Genomic DNA, 15,861 nt, shown 5'->3' on the forward strand with positions numbered 1-15,861 from the left:
GGTTTCCAGTTTTACATTTGAGGTTTGATGTTTTCATTTAATGGTATGAGAGATGGAGAAAGCTCCAGCGCTGAAAAGTCCCTATTAAATCATATGTGGGCAAAGGTCAAGCACTCCAACTCACTGATACAATATACTGCAGATTCCTGCCTAACTGATGGGGAGCACAGGAAAAAGTGCTTGGGTAATAAAAGTATTAGAAGGGTAATTATCGTCCGTGGTTGGGACTGCATTCTTGTGCACTGGAAAAAGGTTTTTACTGGCCCCGATGAATTTTAAAGCTGAGTATTGTTGAAAGCTGTTTTAATAGGAAATTGATTAGCTGAGTGTTTCATACAATAAATGGTGACAGCTTCATTGTTTAATGTCCAAAATAAATTCCTTTTATTCTTTAGCAGACATAGGCATCCATTTAATTTTAATATGGTCAGACTGAGCAGCAGCATAAATATGAGTGAATGTGATGTCATGAACATCTGTAACTTTGCTTTTGGAGTTTGTGACATCATACAATTTGATAATATTATTGCTTTGAAATTTATTAACTTACTGGATTAAAATATTTCAGATACATTTCAGAGATAAAGTTCACTGAACACATATTGTGTATAGGCCCAATCGTTTGTCTTTTCTTTGTAATTACACAAGTGTTTGCTAAAGTTTAATTAGAAAGTTAAAATGCACAATTCTGTTCTTATGCATCATTTTATCAAATAGAATGGCAGCTTGTAAGGGAAGAAATAGAGAAAAGACTGCAGAAATTTTGAGTTGATTTGCAATGAATTTTCTACGCCTAATACAGAATGTAATGATTACTTGGCCACCTTGGATAAAGCTTTCCAAACATCTCTTTAAAACCTATCTGTTTTTATGTCACAAAGGCATATGTAGATGGGTAGCAAAAGCCAATTTACACATAGAAATAAAATGATAGTATAGTGTTACTTTAAAGCTCAGCTACTCTGAAAAAGGACAATAACTACTACTCTCAGTATCAGCAAAGACTGTGTGTGTGAGTGTATGTAACTTTTAAAGTATTCTGAGTGAAGCAAGGCAATTATTACTGTGATTTTCAAAGTTTAAAATAAATCATGCAAAAGTTACAGGGCAACTGCTGACTTTGTAATCTGGGGAGCAAATGTCTTCAGAATTGGGAATCTCTGTGGATGAACTGGCTTCATCTCTGTGGAGGGGTGGAAACCGTCTAACCCTAATGGAGGAATCTGGCCCAGTCGATGTTCAGATTCAGCTGTAGCTTGTAACCGTTCCTGAAACGTAGGCACATTTAGTGGGACATTATTATTATTATTTTTTTAACAGTTGAGTACAGGCATTTCACCAGCAACATTATTAACAGCGTCATTTTTCTCATTTAGTTTTGTCCTCAGGGGACACCAAACAGCTCCCAGAGGAGGGGAAAAAAAGTCCACGGTTATTTATTCGTTTCAGTGAAAGGCAAAGCCCTGGCAATGCGGGGTGGAAAGGCTAACTGGTTGTGAATTTTTTAGTAGGGAAAAATTGCTGCCCTAATTTGACAGTAGTAGTTTAAGGGTTGAGTGAGTTGGGCATGATTTTGCAATTCTCATCAAGTGCAGGCAATTTCAGTACTTGTTGTTTGTTTATATATGTGTTTTTGAGAAGATTTTTGGTATTCCTACTTGTGTATATAAAATTGTGTTTTCCAGGCTACACTTGTATGCTTTTCTGTGGTTCATTTGGAAGAAGGAAAGGCCCCTGGGTATGGTGTAGTGAATACTTGCAGTTTTGCAGGCCTATTTCTTGGGGTCAGGAGGTCATCTGTCTCTTTTGTATTTAGTTTTAAAATATTGATATTGGCGATGAAGCCAGGGTGTGTGGAATTGCAGAGCCTCCCCTCAAATCACATGCAAGAGCTAAGAAAAAAAAAGTCATCTGGTGCATTGAAAATGACAGCTTTGTTAAACTCCAACAAACCTTTCCCTAGACTGCCTAGGATTTGCAACCTGTCACTGAGCTTCTTTAGAAGGGAGAAGGTTAAAAGAAAATCAATATTAGGAGATACTTGAGATGTCAAGCTTCTCTCTGGAGGTCAGTGAAAAGCTCCAATTGGGTAAAGCCGCTTAATTTTTCAAATTATATAATTGAGTTTTGAAAAATCCAGTCACCTGAAGCACTTGCATTCCTTCTTGAAATCAATAAACTATCTGTCAGAAAAGAAACATTTTTTTCCCTATAAGGTGACAGGGAATAGATGATCTAGGGAAGAAATCTTTCGGAATGTTCAAATAGAGTTTCCTGTTACTGCAGTAGACTTTCACTCTTTTTTTCTAGCTCCTTAAGCCAGCTTTTGGGGTGAATGAAATTGGCCTGATATACCAGTGCTTTAACCCTTTCGGTGTGGGAGAGAGAGAAGAGAGTTTAGGAAAGGTAAGTACCAAAGTCTAATAAGTGTTTGGCCCATTTTGATAGTATCAGAAGCCTTTCAAGGATACTTTAAAGCCACTTCGAATACCATGGCACAGACATACTGGAAAAAAGGGAAAGTTAATAAAATGTATGTATACTTTCTCACTTCCTCATCTCTACTCTTTTACTGGGGATTTAAGAGTGGTATTTCTCAAACCAAAGATAGTAGACAAGTGTTGTGCTGAGAGAAGCCAGATGTCACACACATCCAAATCCACCAGTCCTTCTTTACAAAAAAGCTCTTTTAGCGTTCAACCTGGGAAGGCCTGCAGTGACCTTGGCATTGGCTGGACAAGAAGCAGTGTTTTGGGGGATGTCAGCCAACCTGTCAATGGATCTATGGCCTGAGAGGACAGTCAAAGCCATATAAACTGAGCTCCCAACCCTGAAAGCCCTTCCAGGATGTCTCTATTGCTCATTCCTCCTTCCTATTGGTTTTCCCCACCTCCATTACTCCTTCCTCATTTTTCTTTTTCTTGGAAACAAATCAAACCCCCAAAATACCAAGCAGCCTCCATGCCCATCAAATGTTATCCAAACATAAGTGCCCTACAAACATGGAGCACCTGAAAAAGATTCGAATCCCTAAGTGAAAGGCCTGGGAGGTCCCAGACCTCTTCACTTCTCCGGGATCTTACCTGGGTCTGTCGCTGTTTCTTCACCCCTGGTGCTGCTGCAGCTTTTGTGGGCTCTTCTGTGTAATGATTGGCAATTTTTCGTTTTCCTTTTTTAAGCTTGTGAGAAACTTTTGGATGCAACCTAGTTTTGGTGGCAAAAGGAAACGGTTTCTGTTGGTAAGGGAAACTAATAAGGGAGGCGAGGCAGTGATGTCTGCAGACACTTGCCCAGGGCTCAGCACTGGGCCTCTTTTGCCAGGGGACAGCGTCTGGGTTCTGGGATCTCCGGCTGGAAGGAGTGCTCTCTGGGTGCCAGGATTTCGCTGGGGGTGGTGTGGTGAGGAGGGAGGGAAGAAGAGAGGGAGGGAGAGAAAGAGAGAGTTGGGCGTGGGATTTTTAAAGAGACCCCGAAATAATGGCTTCTGTAAGAGTCCAGGCATTCAAAGAGGTGTGTTCAAGGACATGAGTGCATTTGTGCCAAGGGGAATGTCTTTTATGGTAAATTAACTCCGGTTAAATTGAATATTTGTTCAAAGGGAAACTCTAGTAGTTAAAGCTGGTATTATCAGTAGCGCTTCCCCATCCCCCTCCATTCGGACTCGGGTGTGACGATGAGAAAAGGGATGCAGAGTAGTGTACAATACAAAGTGATGCTCTGGGATTTAAAAAAAAAAAAAAAAGGTGGGATTGCCTAAAAATTTCTCAGAGAAATGAGTATTTCTTTGGATTAACCCCGACTGTCACCTCATTTCTTTCATCCATAAAGACTTTCAACTTTATCCTGGCTTTTCAAAAAGAAGTGGCCTACACAAAGGAAATTAGCGTTGTTAGAACGCTTTTGAGAGGATTTGCCTCCTGGGGAGCAGGGAGGCTGCTCCCAGTGGTCTGTACCTTAAAGGGTTAACTCGGGGGAGTTCTTAAAATTTCCCCGACTTTACCTGTCTTCCCAGATCCAACACCCCCCTCTCCGTGGCCTCACTCCACCCCCCCGCCCCCCAGCGTCTTTCTTCTTTGGGCTCTTGGTTTACGGGGGCTGCAGCTGGTAGACTTGGCAAGCTCGCCTCATTAAGAGCGGTCTTTGAAAACGGACTGTGTTTGAGCATTTCCCTAATGAGGACAGGACGGGGTTAAAAAGTGACCATTTCATGGTTGACTTGAACCTGCCTACTTTTCTTGATGTGTCGTTGTGAAATGCTTGATGTGGATAACTCCCACTTGGTGAAGGAAAAAGTCACTGGTTCCTTCAGGTCTGCTAAGGGGAGTGAAGTGTGTGTGTGTGTGGGGGGGGGACAGTGGGCAGAAGCAGGAGAGACCGAGAGGAGAAAGTTAAAAAAAAAAAATCGAAAGGGAGGGAGAGAGGATAAGAGGAAACGGGAATTCGGAGAGAACCTCCAAACACCCCCAACAGCACAGTAGGAGGCCGGGGAGGCCCGCCCAGGGTCTGGGGCACTCAAGTCCCCTTCGCGGCCCCAGCAACCCCCAGCTAGGTAGATGCAGAGTCCCTGGCATTTACTTTTCCTCTTTCCATTGTCTGGACAGCCTTTGCTTCCACCTCTCCCCCACCCATCCCTTGCCGAAAAACGGAATTTTGGGGGCGGTGTGTGTTTGCGTGTGCGTGCGCGCCAGAGAGCGTGTGCGCTGGTAGAAAGGGTGCAAGGCAAACCTCCCCCCTCAAAAGACCCGAAATCAAGTTCATTCACTCGAGGCCTGCAGCGCGGGGCCGGAGTGGGGGCGGGGCCCGCGGCGCGGGAGGGAAGCGGGCGCGGCCGCCTCTGCAGGGCTGTAGCGGCACACGCACCCCGCTCGCTCGCTCGCGCGCGCGCGCCCCGCAGCCCCGGGCGCGCCGCGGCCCCGCCCAGCCTACACCCGGGCGGGGAGGGGGCCGTTTTCCGCAGGCGCCCGGGACCCCGGGGTGGGGGTGGGGGTGGGGATTGGGAGCGAGCCAGCGGGGCTGCCGGAGGAGGAGAGCTGAGCCAGCCGCGGGAGGAGGAGGGAGCGGGAGCAGGAGGCGGCGGCGGCGGCGGCGGCAGCTCGGTCGGGTCCTCCAGCTATGAGCAGGGCCACGTGCATGGGGCACCCCCAGGGAGGGCGGCAAACCGCGGAGAAGCGCTGCGCGCTGGTTCTGCGAAGCTGCCCCAGGGCAGCGGCCCGCATTGGGGAGACCCCGGAGGACCCCGCCCCCCTATCCGCGCTGGCGAGCCCCAACTACTTGAGCCCAAGTTCGCTCAGGCCCCCGCCTCCTCAGCCTCCCTCTCCTCTCTTCAATCCGCGGGCTTGGCGGACCGCGCCCGCCCCGGGTGCGAGAGTCGGCGCCCCAGCCTGGGCCCCGGGGCGGCCTGGGTGTGAGGGAATTTTCCATTCGTTTCTTTCTCGGGCCCAGACCGGCACAGTGTTTCTCCCACTCGGATGTTCCGTGGCTTAAAGAGTCCGCAGCGAGCACCGAAATACCTCTTCTAGGGCGGGTTTTCGGGGGTGTGTATGTGTGTTTAGTGGTATGGGGAGGGTGCGGGACTTGCCCGAAGGGCGGAAAGATCTATTTTGAAAGGAAAAAACCTCGTGGTTCTGTTACACTGGTATGAAACCTTTAACAAATGAGAGAGAGAAGAAAGAGGAGAAGGGGAGAAAGAGAAAGAAGAAGAAGAACACAAGAGGAGAGGAGGAAGGTGGGGGGCGGGGGGTGTGGAGAGGCTGGTGCAAAAGGAATGCGCGTTTGCAGGAGGAGGAGTAAAGCGATGATTGTGTAATTAAATAATAAAACAATCCTTAAGTCTGATTTGGAGAGAGCTCGAGCGGGGTCCAGAGGGTGGAACCGGTGAATTTTTCAACTTCCAAGTTTTGCAAGGAAAGAAAGCGAGAGAGGGAGGGGAAAAAAGAGCCCAGACCAGAAAAGAGAGGAGTTTGGAGCCGAGCAGGAGAGCGGGATTTATCGTTTGGGATTTTTCAGGAGCTCGTTCCGATCCCCCTGGGCTCTGGGCAGCGGCAACAGCAGCAGCCTCCTCGCTCGGCCGGGTCAGACGCGGGGCGAGGCGGGCGGCCGGGTGGCCGGGCGTGGAGAAGCCAGCGCGGGAGGCGGCGGCTGCAGCCGGGGACCGCGCGCTGCGAGCCTCTTCCGCCCAGGAGACCTGCGCTCGCGCCCCCTCCCTCACCCCGGCCTCTCCCTTCTCCCCACTCCACCCCGCCCCCACTCCAGCCATCTCCCGCGCGCACCCCGCCACCCGCGCGCACTCGCTCACGCTGCCCCTTGCGCACACACATGGTCGTCTCGCAGCAAAGTTTCGCCTGCGATCGTCTCTTCGGGATCCTGCCGCAGTGCTTGGGGCTGTAACCTTGAACTTTCCCAGCGCGGTGACATTCTCTTCGCTCTCCCTCCCGCCTCTCTCCTGCGCCCCCCCCCCGCCTTTTTTAAAAAAAGCATTTACCACCAGCCATCACCCCAATCCAACCACACCGACCTTTTGCACTACCCTAGCCCCCAACAACAACTGCAAAACAGAAAACAAACCCCCAAACCCAGGCGAAAAGCGGCCAACACCGGCGGCGGCGGCGGCGGCGGCGGCCTCGGCGAGCACGGCCAGCGCGCTCGGACTGCAAGAGGGTTAAAAGTGTAGATTGGATTTCACTCCGGGAAATCTAGCACGCGGAGTGAACTTGAATCTTTGGCTATTTAAGGAGGACTGGGTTTGTTGTGAAGTTGCGGTGATCCAGCGCAGAGCCCCGTCCTGATTGATCGCATCGCGGGGCTCAGACGACTGTAAAATGAATAGATGAAATTTTCGCTTCTCGAAGATTTTCTTGGGCATCTCCGGGAAAGTGCGTTTTAAGGCGAAGTCATGATGTATTCTCCCATCTGTCTCACTCAGGTACATGTCTCGGTCGCTCTCTCAAGCTTTCTCTGTAGCCCAAAATGCCTTTGTTTTGTTTTGTTGCTCTGGTCTGCGGGCAATTAAAAGCTTTAGTTAACCTCCGCACATCCCGGTCTCTCGAAGAAGTGGCCCCGAGTTGCGTCGAGATTTGCGGGGCGGCGTGGGAGCCGGCGCGCGGCCCTTAGCCCACAGCCACCGCGCGTGCCCAGCCCCGCGCCTTGGGCATGGAGAACCGGCGCTCGAGTGCTGCCAGGGCGGTTGGGCCGGGTGAAGCTGCCGAGCGTGGGCAGGGCCCCGGCCGGCAAGCGCTAGCCCCTGCGCGGGCCCCCGAGTGCCTGCTGCGACACGGCGCCCCTGCCCATGGTGTCCACCACCCCTCTTCTTCGCCCGCGCGCGCGCTTAGGCGGACTCCAGCTTTAGAGGAGTTTTAGTGGGGACTAAACCCTTAATAAACAACCAGTGAACTTGGGCGAGGGGACTGTAGCATGAGTCCTTGTGAGCGCTTCTGGACTCCACTGCAAGCAGTGGGCAGGCAACGAAGCGAGTCGGAGGTTGTGGTCCGGGGACCCATTCCTTTGCTTAATTTGGGGATCTGAAACTCTGTTCCTTCGTGATCCGCACTTTGAGGTTTCCAGTCACCACACCACAAAGACGGTTTTTACGTTGACACCAGTTGGTTATGGGGAAAGTTTAGGACTTTTAGAACATGTTCATTTTGTGGAGACCTGTTCATTTGACAATATTTAGGCGTAGCTGTTAAGGCAGACGGTAATGCTGGAAAAGTAAAAACATTTTAAAAAATTGCACTTTGAAAATTGTCCTAAGACTTTAGGAACAATATTCTGAAATAAAACACTGGCTTTATACATTTTTAAGAACAGAATTTGTACAATTTTAAACCATACAGTCAGATGGAAAAGTGGCGAGACCGAACAGACTTACCTGGGAGCAGTTTTCATTGCTGCCCAGCTAACTAACCAACTGACGAACTAACTGAATATCTTAGCTCAGAGTTGTTATTTTGAAGCAGTATTTTAAACCTTTAAAGGTGTGGGACAGTTAACTTCAGCGTTTAGGAGGTTGTAGAGCACGATTGGTAATTGTTAACCAATTTCTTTGACATTGGCATAAAAGCTAAACAGTTAAAGAAGTGACAGCCCGTTTTAGGTGTGTTACATTTTTTAAAAAATCCAATATTGCGGTGATGCATTTTTATAATGGACAAATGATTAAGATTTCAATTGTATGACAATTAGAAGCCATTGTGATTCAAAAGGACTGAGGCATTCATAAATTGTGAATGAAGATGAAAACAATGATAAGGCTTATTCAGTGATTGGATACAGTCCTGTAGCTTTTTGGCTGACACATTTTTTATTGTTTATATTTTGTTTGGCATCTGAGTATGATTAACTTAGATATGGCTATTTTCAGCAAGTAAACGTGCACTTTAATTTAACAAAACTAGAAAAATGAGTTGCTGAACTATTTGTGCTTTAAAAGCTATGTATAATGTCCAATAAATATGATGATGGAATTGTTTCAGGTATAACGAATTGTCTTTAGTTGTAAAAGTTACCCTTCATATTACCCATCATCAGGATTTTTTTCCCTCTTCCTGGTAAACTACGTCCACTTGCCATTGCTTTTATATTATTAAAGCATAGTTCAAATAAAACAAATTGAGGTATGCTTTTCACTTACAAAGTAATGAATCACCTATTCTCTCTTGTACAGGATTGCTTTTCTGTATTAATTTATATTTCCAGCATTGGCTTTTCAGAAACATTGGTAGTGATTACACTGCATTTTTGGCTTCCTCTAAATATATATTGAAAACTCACTAACTTTATCTTAATTTGTATAAGTTAAAAATAATATCGCAGCGTTGCGGCATGGAGTATTAGGAATATATACAGCATCACCATTCAGCTATCACATTAGTATTCAAGGATAGATAGTTACCAACACTAATTCATGATGACTAACATTCTCTACTGTTTTAATAATATAAAGCTACATTGACCTATTAAAACTGTATTTGAGATTTAAGGCCTAAATTAGAGAAGGAATTTTAGCTTTAGAATTCTCACTTAACTAATTATATCTATGTGACTTAATAGGTAATATAAGGTGTTGAAAAAGTATGGGCACATCGACTGTGTTGCTTTTATATCAGGCCAATAGTTTAGTTTTGTATTACAAGAGCTTAATAGCTGTAGCAAAACATTTTTTAGGATATGTAAATAGAAATAAAGAAACATTCTTAATTGGTTGAAAACTTTACAAAGTATCTCAATTGTCCCAATGAGGTATTTAGGTTTTAGAAAGATTTTTAATTCAAAAGGAGCTACAGTTAAAGTTGATATTTAGCAAAATGTTATGCAGAGGTATCGGTACATTGATATAAATCAGTATTTATACATAAGTGTAAATCAGATATAAAAAGGAAATTAAGAACCATCATTTATGATTTAATATTTGCTTTTTCTAAAAGTAATGTAAACCCTTAATAATATAACTTTCAGTTAGCACGTTTGCACTGAATTTATTTTCTTTCATTGTTTTTCAAGTTCTTTAGGTACATTTTTTAATGGTTTATTGTTATATAGCAGCGCTCCAAGACCATCTAATGTTTGTTCTTTCTCCTTGATATTGGTCGAATTTTCCATCCCTTTCATGGAAACCATTGTTTCTGGGAAGAAAAATAAATATTTTAGTGGAGTTAGGACTGTTTGCTTTTACATTTGAAATTTGTAATGTGGTTATTTATCAATTTAGTTCCACTAAAGGAAGTTTTAAAAGAGAAAGAATTACTGAATCTCGGTGTATTTTAATCAGAATTCTGGAAGAGCAAGGTGGCATGTTACCTTAGTATAGAGCCATTAGATCTTAGATCACTTACATGCTTTGCTTTAAAAAAATAATTTTCATAATGATTTAAAGTGCTATTGTGATAATCTATTAATTGGACACTTGAATACCCTAATTACTTTTTTTTGGTTGAAGATAGTTACTGTGTTCCATATTCATGTCACTCAAAATTATTAAAAGTATATTGCAACTTAGCATTAGAAAACAGTTACACTTAGGAGATGACATTTTAGGCATGTTAATACAGAAATTTATATGACTTATAGCAAACTCTGCTTATTATTTTTTTGAGGATATGTCTCCTTGTCAGTAACTGTTTCACTTGAATGGAATCCACATAATAGTAAAGCCCTGAAAGATATTTGTAAGGTGACTTCGTGAACTGAGAAAGTTTGCTACTTCTATTTATCGATAAAAAAGCACATTTAAAAATATTACTTAGCAACACCGGCAACAAACTCAAGGCAACTTTAAAAATCATTGTTTTGTGTGCGTTTGCTGAGAAATTCCAAAATCGACCCTCGAATTGCATTTTGATTGTTTAAAATAGTTTAATTAAAATTTTGAGGTTCAATACATATAAGATGATTTGAAACTCAAATTTAATCAAAAGTATGTTTGATGTCTTTATAAGAAAATGAAATGTCACTGAACATAGTACTTAAAGATGTACGTACTTAAGAGTTACTGCACTGCTTAATATCTGTTAAAATAATATTGCACTTTTAAAGCATGGCAAAGGTAAAATGGGAGAGACAAAGTTGCCTGTCCCCCACATATACTCTATATTCTCAAGTTTTTAGTTTGAATGTATGTATGTATGTTTTTAAAATCATATCAGTAAATCATAGTAAAAGTCAGATTATAGGAAGTGAGTTCCCAAAGCATGTTTAAGTCCACATTTCCTTGAGCAGGGTTTCCTTTTGCATATATTTCTAAGGGAGATAAACAAAGTTTTTGTAGTTACAGTAAAAGCTGAAAGCATGGCATCAGAAAGTGTATGGAGATAGGGAGGTCTTATCATAGGCTGTGGTTGCTGTGAGCAGGGCTGCCTTCCCACACAAAGAACAGATTGTGGTTTAACTCTTTCCATGGCCTAGTTTAATGTGCTTGCATAGTAACCGAATTGTTCAAATCTCTGCTGGAAACTACTGATCGGTTTAATGATTTCCTCTATGGCATTTGGTTATGGCTCATGCTGTGATGTAATCATCTGCATTCTGTATTGTTACAAAATTTTGATTTATACTTATTCTGCTGTAGGAACGTATTACGGCAATATGTTAAAAACTTGATAACTGCGTTATTGATTGGACGGGACATGTACCTCTTCCTTTTCTGAACTGCAGACTGCTAACATGCTGCAGTCTTTAGCGTTGAAACTTTGAATTTTATCATAAAAATGGATTACTAACTATATGGGACTTTTGGGCACCTTCTTTGTTAGAGGGTCATTCATTAGTTGTACTCTCATCATCTTTACCTAATAGAATTTATTCCATGTACTTCAGGGTTACTAGCACTAGTATGTAAATTCTAACTTGGGATGTGATCAGTTAGAGAAAGTTATTTTGGGATGACAGTATAATAAATGTAACCAGAAAAGTGGTCGCCGTAGAAGTTCTTATTTGCTTCAGATCTTGGCGTATTGCACGCATTCATGAGATGTTAAGGTCTTTCTCTGAACAGTAATAGGCCTGAACTTATGAGACAGGTTTTACCTACAGCAGGAAGTAATGAAACACTGACTGCTTTGGAAAGTAACTTGAAATATCTGTAGGTAAATATTATCTGCCACTCCTCATTACTCCTATCCTTGAAAAAGGCTTAGATGAAACAGGTAGGAAAAATGCAGGAGACTAAGGTAAACCACTTAATTCAAAAGACAGGGTACTATACCATCCGCACACGTGCAGATTCAGAAACACATGCATATGTTGTACCCACGATCCTGTCTGAGAGTTCAAATGAATTTTATTGATCCCACAAAAGCAGTAAGTGACCAGCAGTGCACTCCTGGTGTCACCCTGCCACTGCATGCAGAGACACAAAGAATGTAAAGTTGGTGCCAAGTTGCCATTTTTCATTGTTCGCCTCAGATTGATTTTTAAGGGGTTTAGAATAATTGCCATACTCATGTGATCGGTTAACAAATTAACTGAGTCTATGGGGCTTCAGATTCTATAGGAAAAGCTGCCGGAAGAACATTCATGTAATTTTTGTTTTCAACTTTAGAAAGTTTTATTTGAAAATGGAAGAGTGTGTCTGTGTGTCTTCGAGAGAGCAGGAGAGTGTGAGTATGAGTGAGTGAGTGGATGTGCGTGTGTACATGTGTGTGTGTGTGTGTGTGTGTGTGTGTGTGTGTGTGTGTGTGTGTGTGTGTGTTAGGGGCTAGTGTTGGTGGTGGAGGGAGTTAGCAAATGCACTGCTCAAAGTCCGGAAACCTGTTTAGGACACTGATACAACAAGCTGTGTCCTTTGCCCACTTTCCCTCACTGTATACCGGTTTCTCTAGTTACCACTCTTGGAATGGTGCTGTTTCAGTGTTGGAATGTTGGACGTTTGATAAGAAAATGGATCAAGTTTAATGGCGCATGCTCTTTGTGCCACCAGCAGCCTCTTGCTGAGAGCATGCTCCAAAAGCGGGAACTGTGTGGCATTACACTGAGCATCTATATGCTTTGTGTTTCTGTGCCACAGAGAAGAGAAATGAACTGTGGCATCGCTTCTGCCTTCTGAACAGCTCTGCTCCGATTACAAAAAAAAAAAAAAAAACTCACTGTGTTCTTTGTAAAATGGTACTGTGTAGTGTTAGTTGGTCAATCAAATATTTAAATATTAAATTAGGTGCCAAGCACCTTGGTTGCTTACATTTTAAAGAATGTAGGATGCATGGTGGGAATGAGGGGGATGGGGCTAGAGTGGAAATACAAATATAAACCTTATTTTCTTTTTAGGAGGGAGAATCAACCTGTGAGTTTTGGTGGAAAGGGGGCAGCTTGCCATACTTTAATTGTTAATTGGCATACTTTTTAATTGTTCTGCTATTTTGATCATTTTAAATAAGAAAAGAATGTTATTTTTATGCATAACTTTTTGTACTGACTTGGGAATGGATTATGATATTATCATCATCATCATCATCATCATTATTATTATTTTGAGGCTTTAAACTGACCATGTATGTCTTCTTTTTCCCTCTCATCTCCCACAGGATGAATTTCACCCATTCATCGAGGCACTGCTTCCACACGTCCGTGCAATTGCCTATACTTGGTTCAACCTGCAGGCTCGGAAACGCAAGTACTTTAAAAAGCACGAGAAGCGAATGTCAAAGGATGAAGAAAGAGCAGTCAAAGATGAGCTTCTCAGCGAAAAGCCTGAAATCAAACAGAAGTGGGCATCCAGGCTTCTGGCCAAACTGCGCAAAGATATCCGCCAGGAGTACCGAGAGGACTTTGTGCTCACCGTGACTGGCAAGAAGCACCCGTGCTGTGTCTTATCCAATCCTGACCAGAAGGGTAAGATTAGGAGAATCGACTGCCTGCGACAGGCAGACAAAGTCTGGCGTCTGGATCTAGTCATGGTGATCCTGTTCAAAGGCATCCCCTTGGAAAGTACCGATGGAGAGCGGCTCATGAAATCCCCACATTGCACAAACCCAGCACTTTGTGTCCAGCCACATCATATCACAGTATCAGTTAAGGAGCTTGATTTGTTTTTGGCATACTACGTGCAGGAGCAAGGTAGGAGCAGATTGTTCTTTCTTCTAGCACCGTACACACTGCCTACAAACCCCATATGCGGAATATCTGGCTTAGGCTAGGTGGTCCTCGAGGGTCCTAGATCTCCTTCCTCACCCACTCTGGGTAGAGTGGCATGCCCTCTTCCACTCAGGTATCCATTGCCATGTGCAAGCCATGGGAATACACGTGGAGCTTTCATACCGGGATAGGTGTGGATATTTAAAGAAAGACCACAAAGAGATACGTTTTCAAAGGTCTTTGAAATGATCTACTTTTTCAAAGACACAGAATAGTCTGAAAAATATGGTTTATTACGCTTCATTGTTTTGTCCTAGGATATATTTCTTGTATATAGTCATCTTTTCTCAATTTGAAAATGTAACTTTATTTATAGATAGTGAAACCGCTCTTTAATAATCTTTGTATTAGCCTCATATCTAACAGGGAGATGAACTTTGTTCATGAATCTAGTACTACTGCAATGAAAATAGAATTAGCATTTCCTATAAAATGCTTAAGCTAGCCAATATCAGAGAGTGTATATCTATGTAGGTCTAGATTTTTTTAATTTAAATATTTCTATCAATACCCACTTTTGATTGTGTAATAGTCGTTGTAGATTAAATGGATCATAGTTCTTGTTTAAATAATTTATAATATTTTACCAGAGTGACTTGGAAACACTTAATATTCTTATTTAACTTGAATGTAAATTCATAAAACTTACTAAGGAGAAAAGTCATAGCTCTCCTTATAGAACAAAAACAGTGGACTAGTTACACTGGTTTAAAATAAATCTCAAAAAGAACGCAGAAACCACATACCATACCTAATTTAAAAATACTTGATAAAGAGAGTGGTGTAAGTGTTGCCTGAATAATTCAAAAATAGGTGATATTTTTTGCTGAGTGTTTTTTGAGTTGATAAAATGTTTCTATGTTATTTTTATTTTCCTTAATATATTTTCCTTAAGTAGGTGAGAATGTCTTTTCTTCAAATCAGTGTGTCAGGATATAGATATCCTTGTATTAGCAACAGTCCATAGTAAAACATCATTTTAAAAAACAGCATACCAAAAGTGGACTGAAGTTTGATCTGCCACAGATGGTGGGTTATTTCCTAACTTGGCCTGGTGGTGGGGAAAATGGCCTATAGATACCCAGGTGGCTGATGTTTGTTTATATAAATGTGGGATTTAATATATTGGTATGAACTTTATTATCATCCACAAGATACAATACCAAAGTTACTCCTTGACTTAGAAATCTAGGTAATTTACTATGTATTTTTTGTCTATATTTCCTTGATACAGTTTCAGGGATATGCTTAAATGCCATTTAAAATTTTTTATTTTGATTTTAAATAATGGTGTTGGACATCATACATTTGAAAATTTTGCTTTTTTTTTTAAATGAAACATTACATTTATTATTTCAATGCATTTAAGAATTTGAGTCAAAGTAATGATGGTTTGGGGGAAAATATATTTTTGCCCTGCGTGTCCTAATATTAAAGCTCATTAACATATGACACTTAATTTGATTGACAGCTGTCTAGGAGGTGACATTTTAAGGTGGGCTGTATATAAGTGTTGGATTGACTCTAAACGTGTTATAACTGTGTTGTGAAAGTCAAGGCTAGAAGTAAAGTTTTAAAAAGTGGGTCATGTAACTTTTTCATGCCGGGTAGGGAAGATTTGTAAGCATTTCACTGCTGCTCACATTTTAACTTGCTCGAAGACTAGTTTTTGAGGTGTACATGCGTGTACATTCACTCCCAGGGCAGGCAGCCAACTCTCTTGGTTGATGAACTGACAATAAAGAACATATCCTTTGGATTTGTGAAGATAGATTGAAGAAAGAAAAATGCAAAAATGCCTTCTGCATTGCACCATAAGTCATGATAATCATAAAGTTTTAAGCAACTCTTGGAGACCATGGTTTTAGATAAAACACTGATTTTGTTGTTGTTTTGAGTCTCTATCATAAAAACATTTCATTATTTTAATTTTACTCCGTGCATCTAATTTGTATTCTCTGCTACCTGCCAGTGCATCATCTCTTCTTAACATCTGTTGGCTTTTTCTTTGAAAAATTCACATCAGGATGCTTTTGTGTGTTCCCTTTTTTAAAATTTATAAATATTTTTGGTCAAATATAGGTTAATTATGTTGTTTTACAGTACAATTGATTAAAGAAGGCATCTTAAAAGATAAGTCTGTAGTCAGAGGGCTACATATCTCCCATAATGACTTTTTATTACTCCTATAAGTACACGAAAACCCACTTAAGTCTGTTTCATAAATCAGGTAAGGAA

At 42.2% G+C, this 15,861-nt stretch overlaps 1 protein-coding gene across 8 annotated transcripts in view; it reads left to right on the plus strand.

Moving 5' to 3' along the window:
- Positions 1 to 5,938: 5,938 nt before the first annotated feature.
- Positions 5,939 to 15,861, plus strand: part of NFIB (nuclear factor I B) — a 219,381-nt gene continuing 209,458 nt past the window's right edge. For 5 of the 8 annotated variants that reach the window (XM_039876390.1, XM_039876535.1, XM_039876603.1 and 2 more), the window contains exons 1-2: positions 6,601 to 6,922; positions 13,014 to 13,545. In XM_039876390.1, the coding sequence (XP_039732324.1) occupies positions 6,893 to 6,922; positions 13,014 to 13,545 (562 nt within the window). In that variant the 5' untranslated portion in view covers positions 6,601 to 6,892. Of the gene's footprint in view, positions 6,072 to 6,378; positions 6,923 to 13,013; positions 13,546 to 15,861 lie in introns of those variants that run through there. The other 3 variants (XM_039876522.1, XM_039876675.1, XM_039876744.1) reach the window with 3 other exon arrangements.

This window comes from Pteropus medius, unplaced genomic scaffold, assembly GCF_902729225.1.
Source record: "Pteropus medius unplaced genomic scaffold, Ma_sr-lr_union100, whole genome shotgun sequence".
NCBI lineage: Eukaryota > Metazoa > Chordata > Mammalia > Chiroptera > Pteropodidae > Pteropus > Pteropus medius.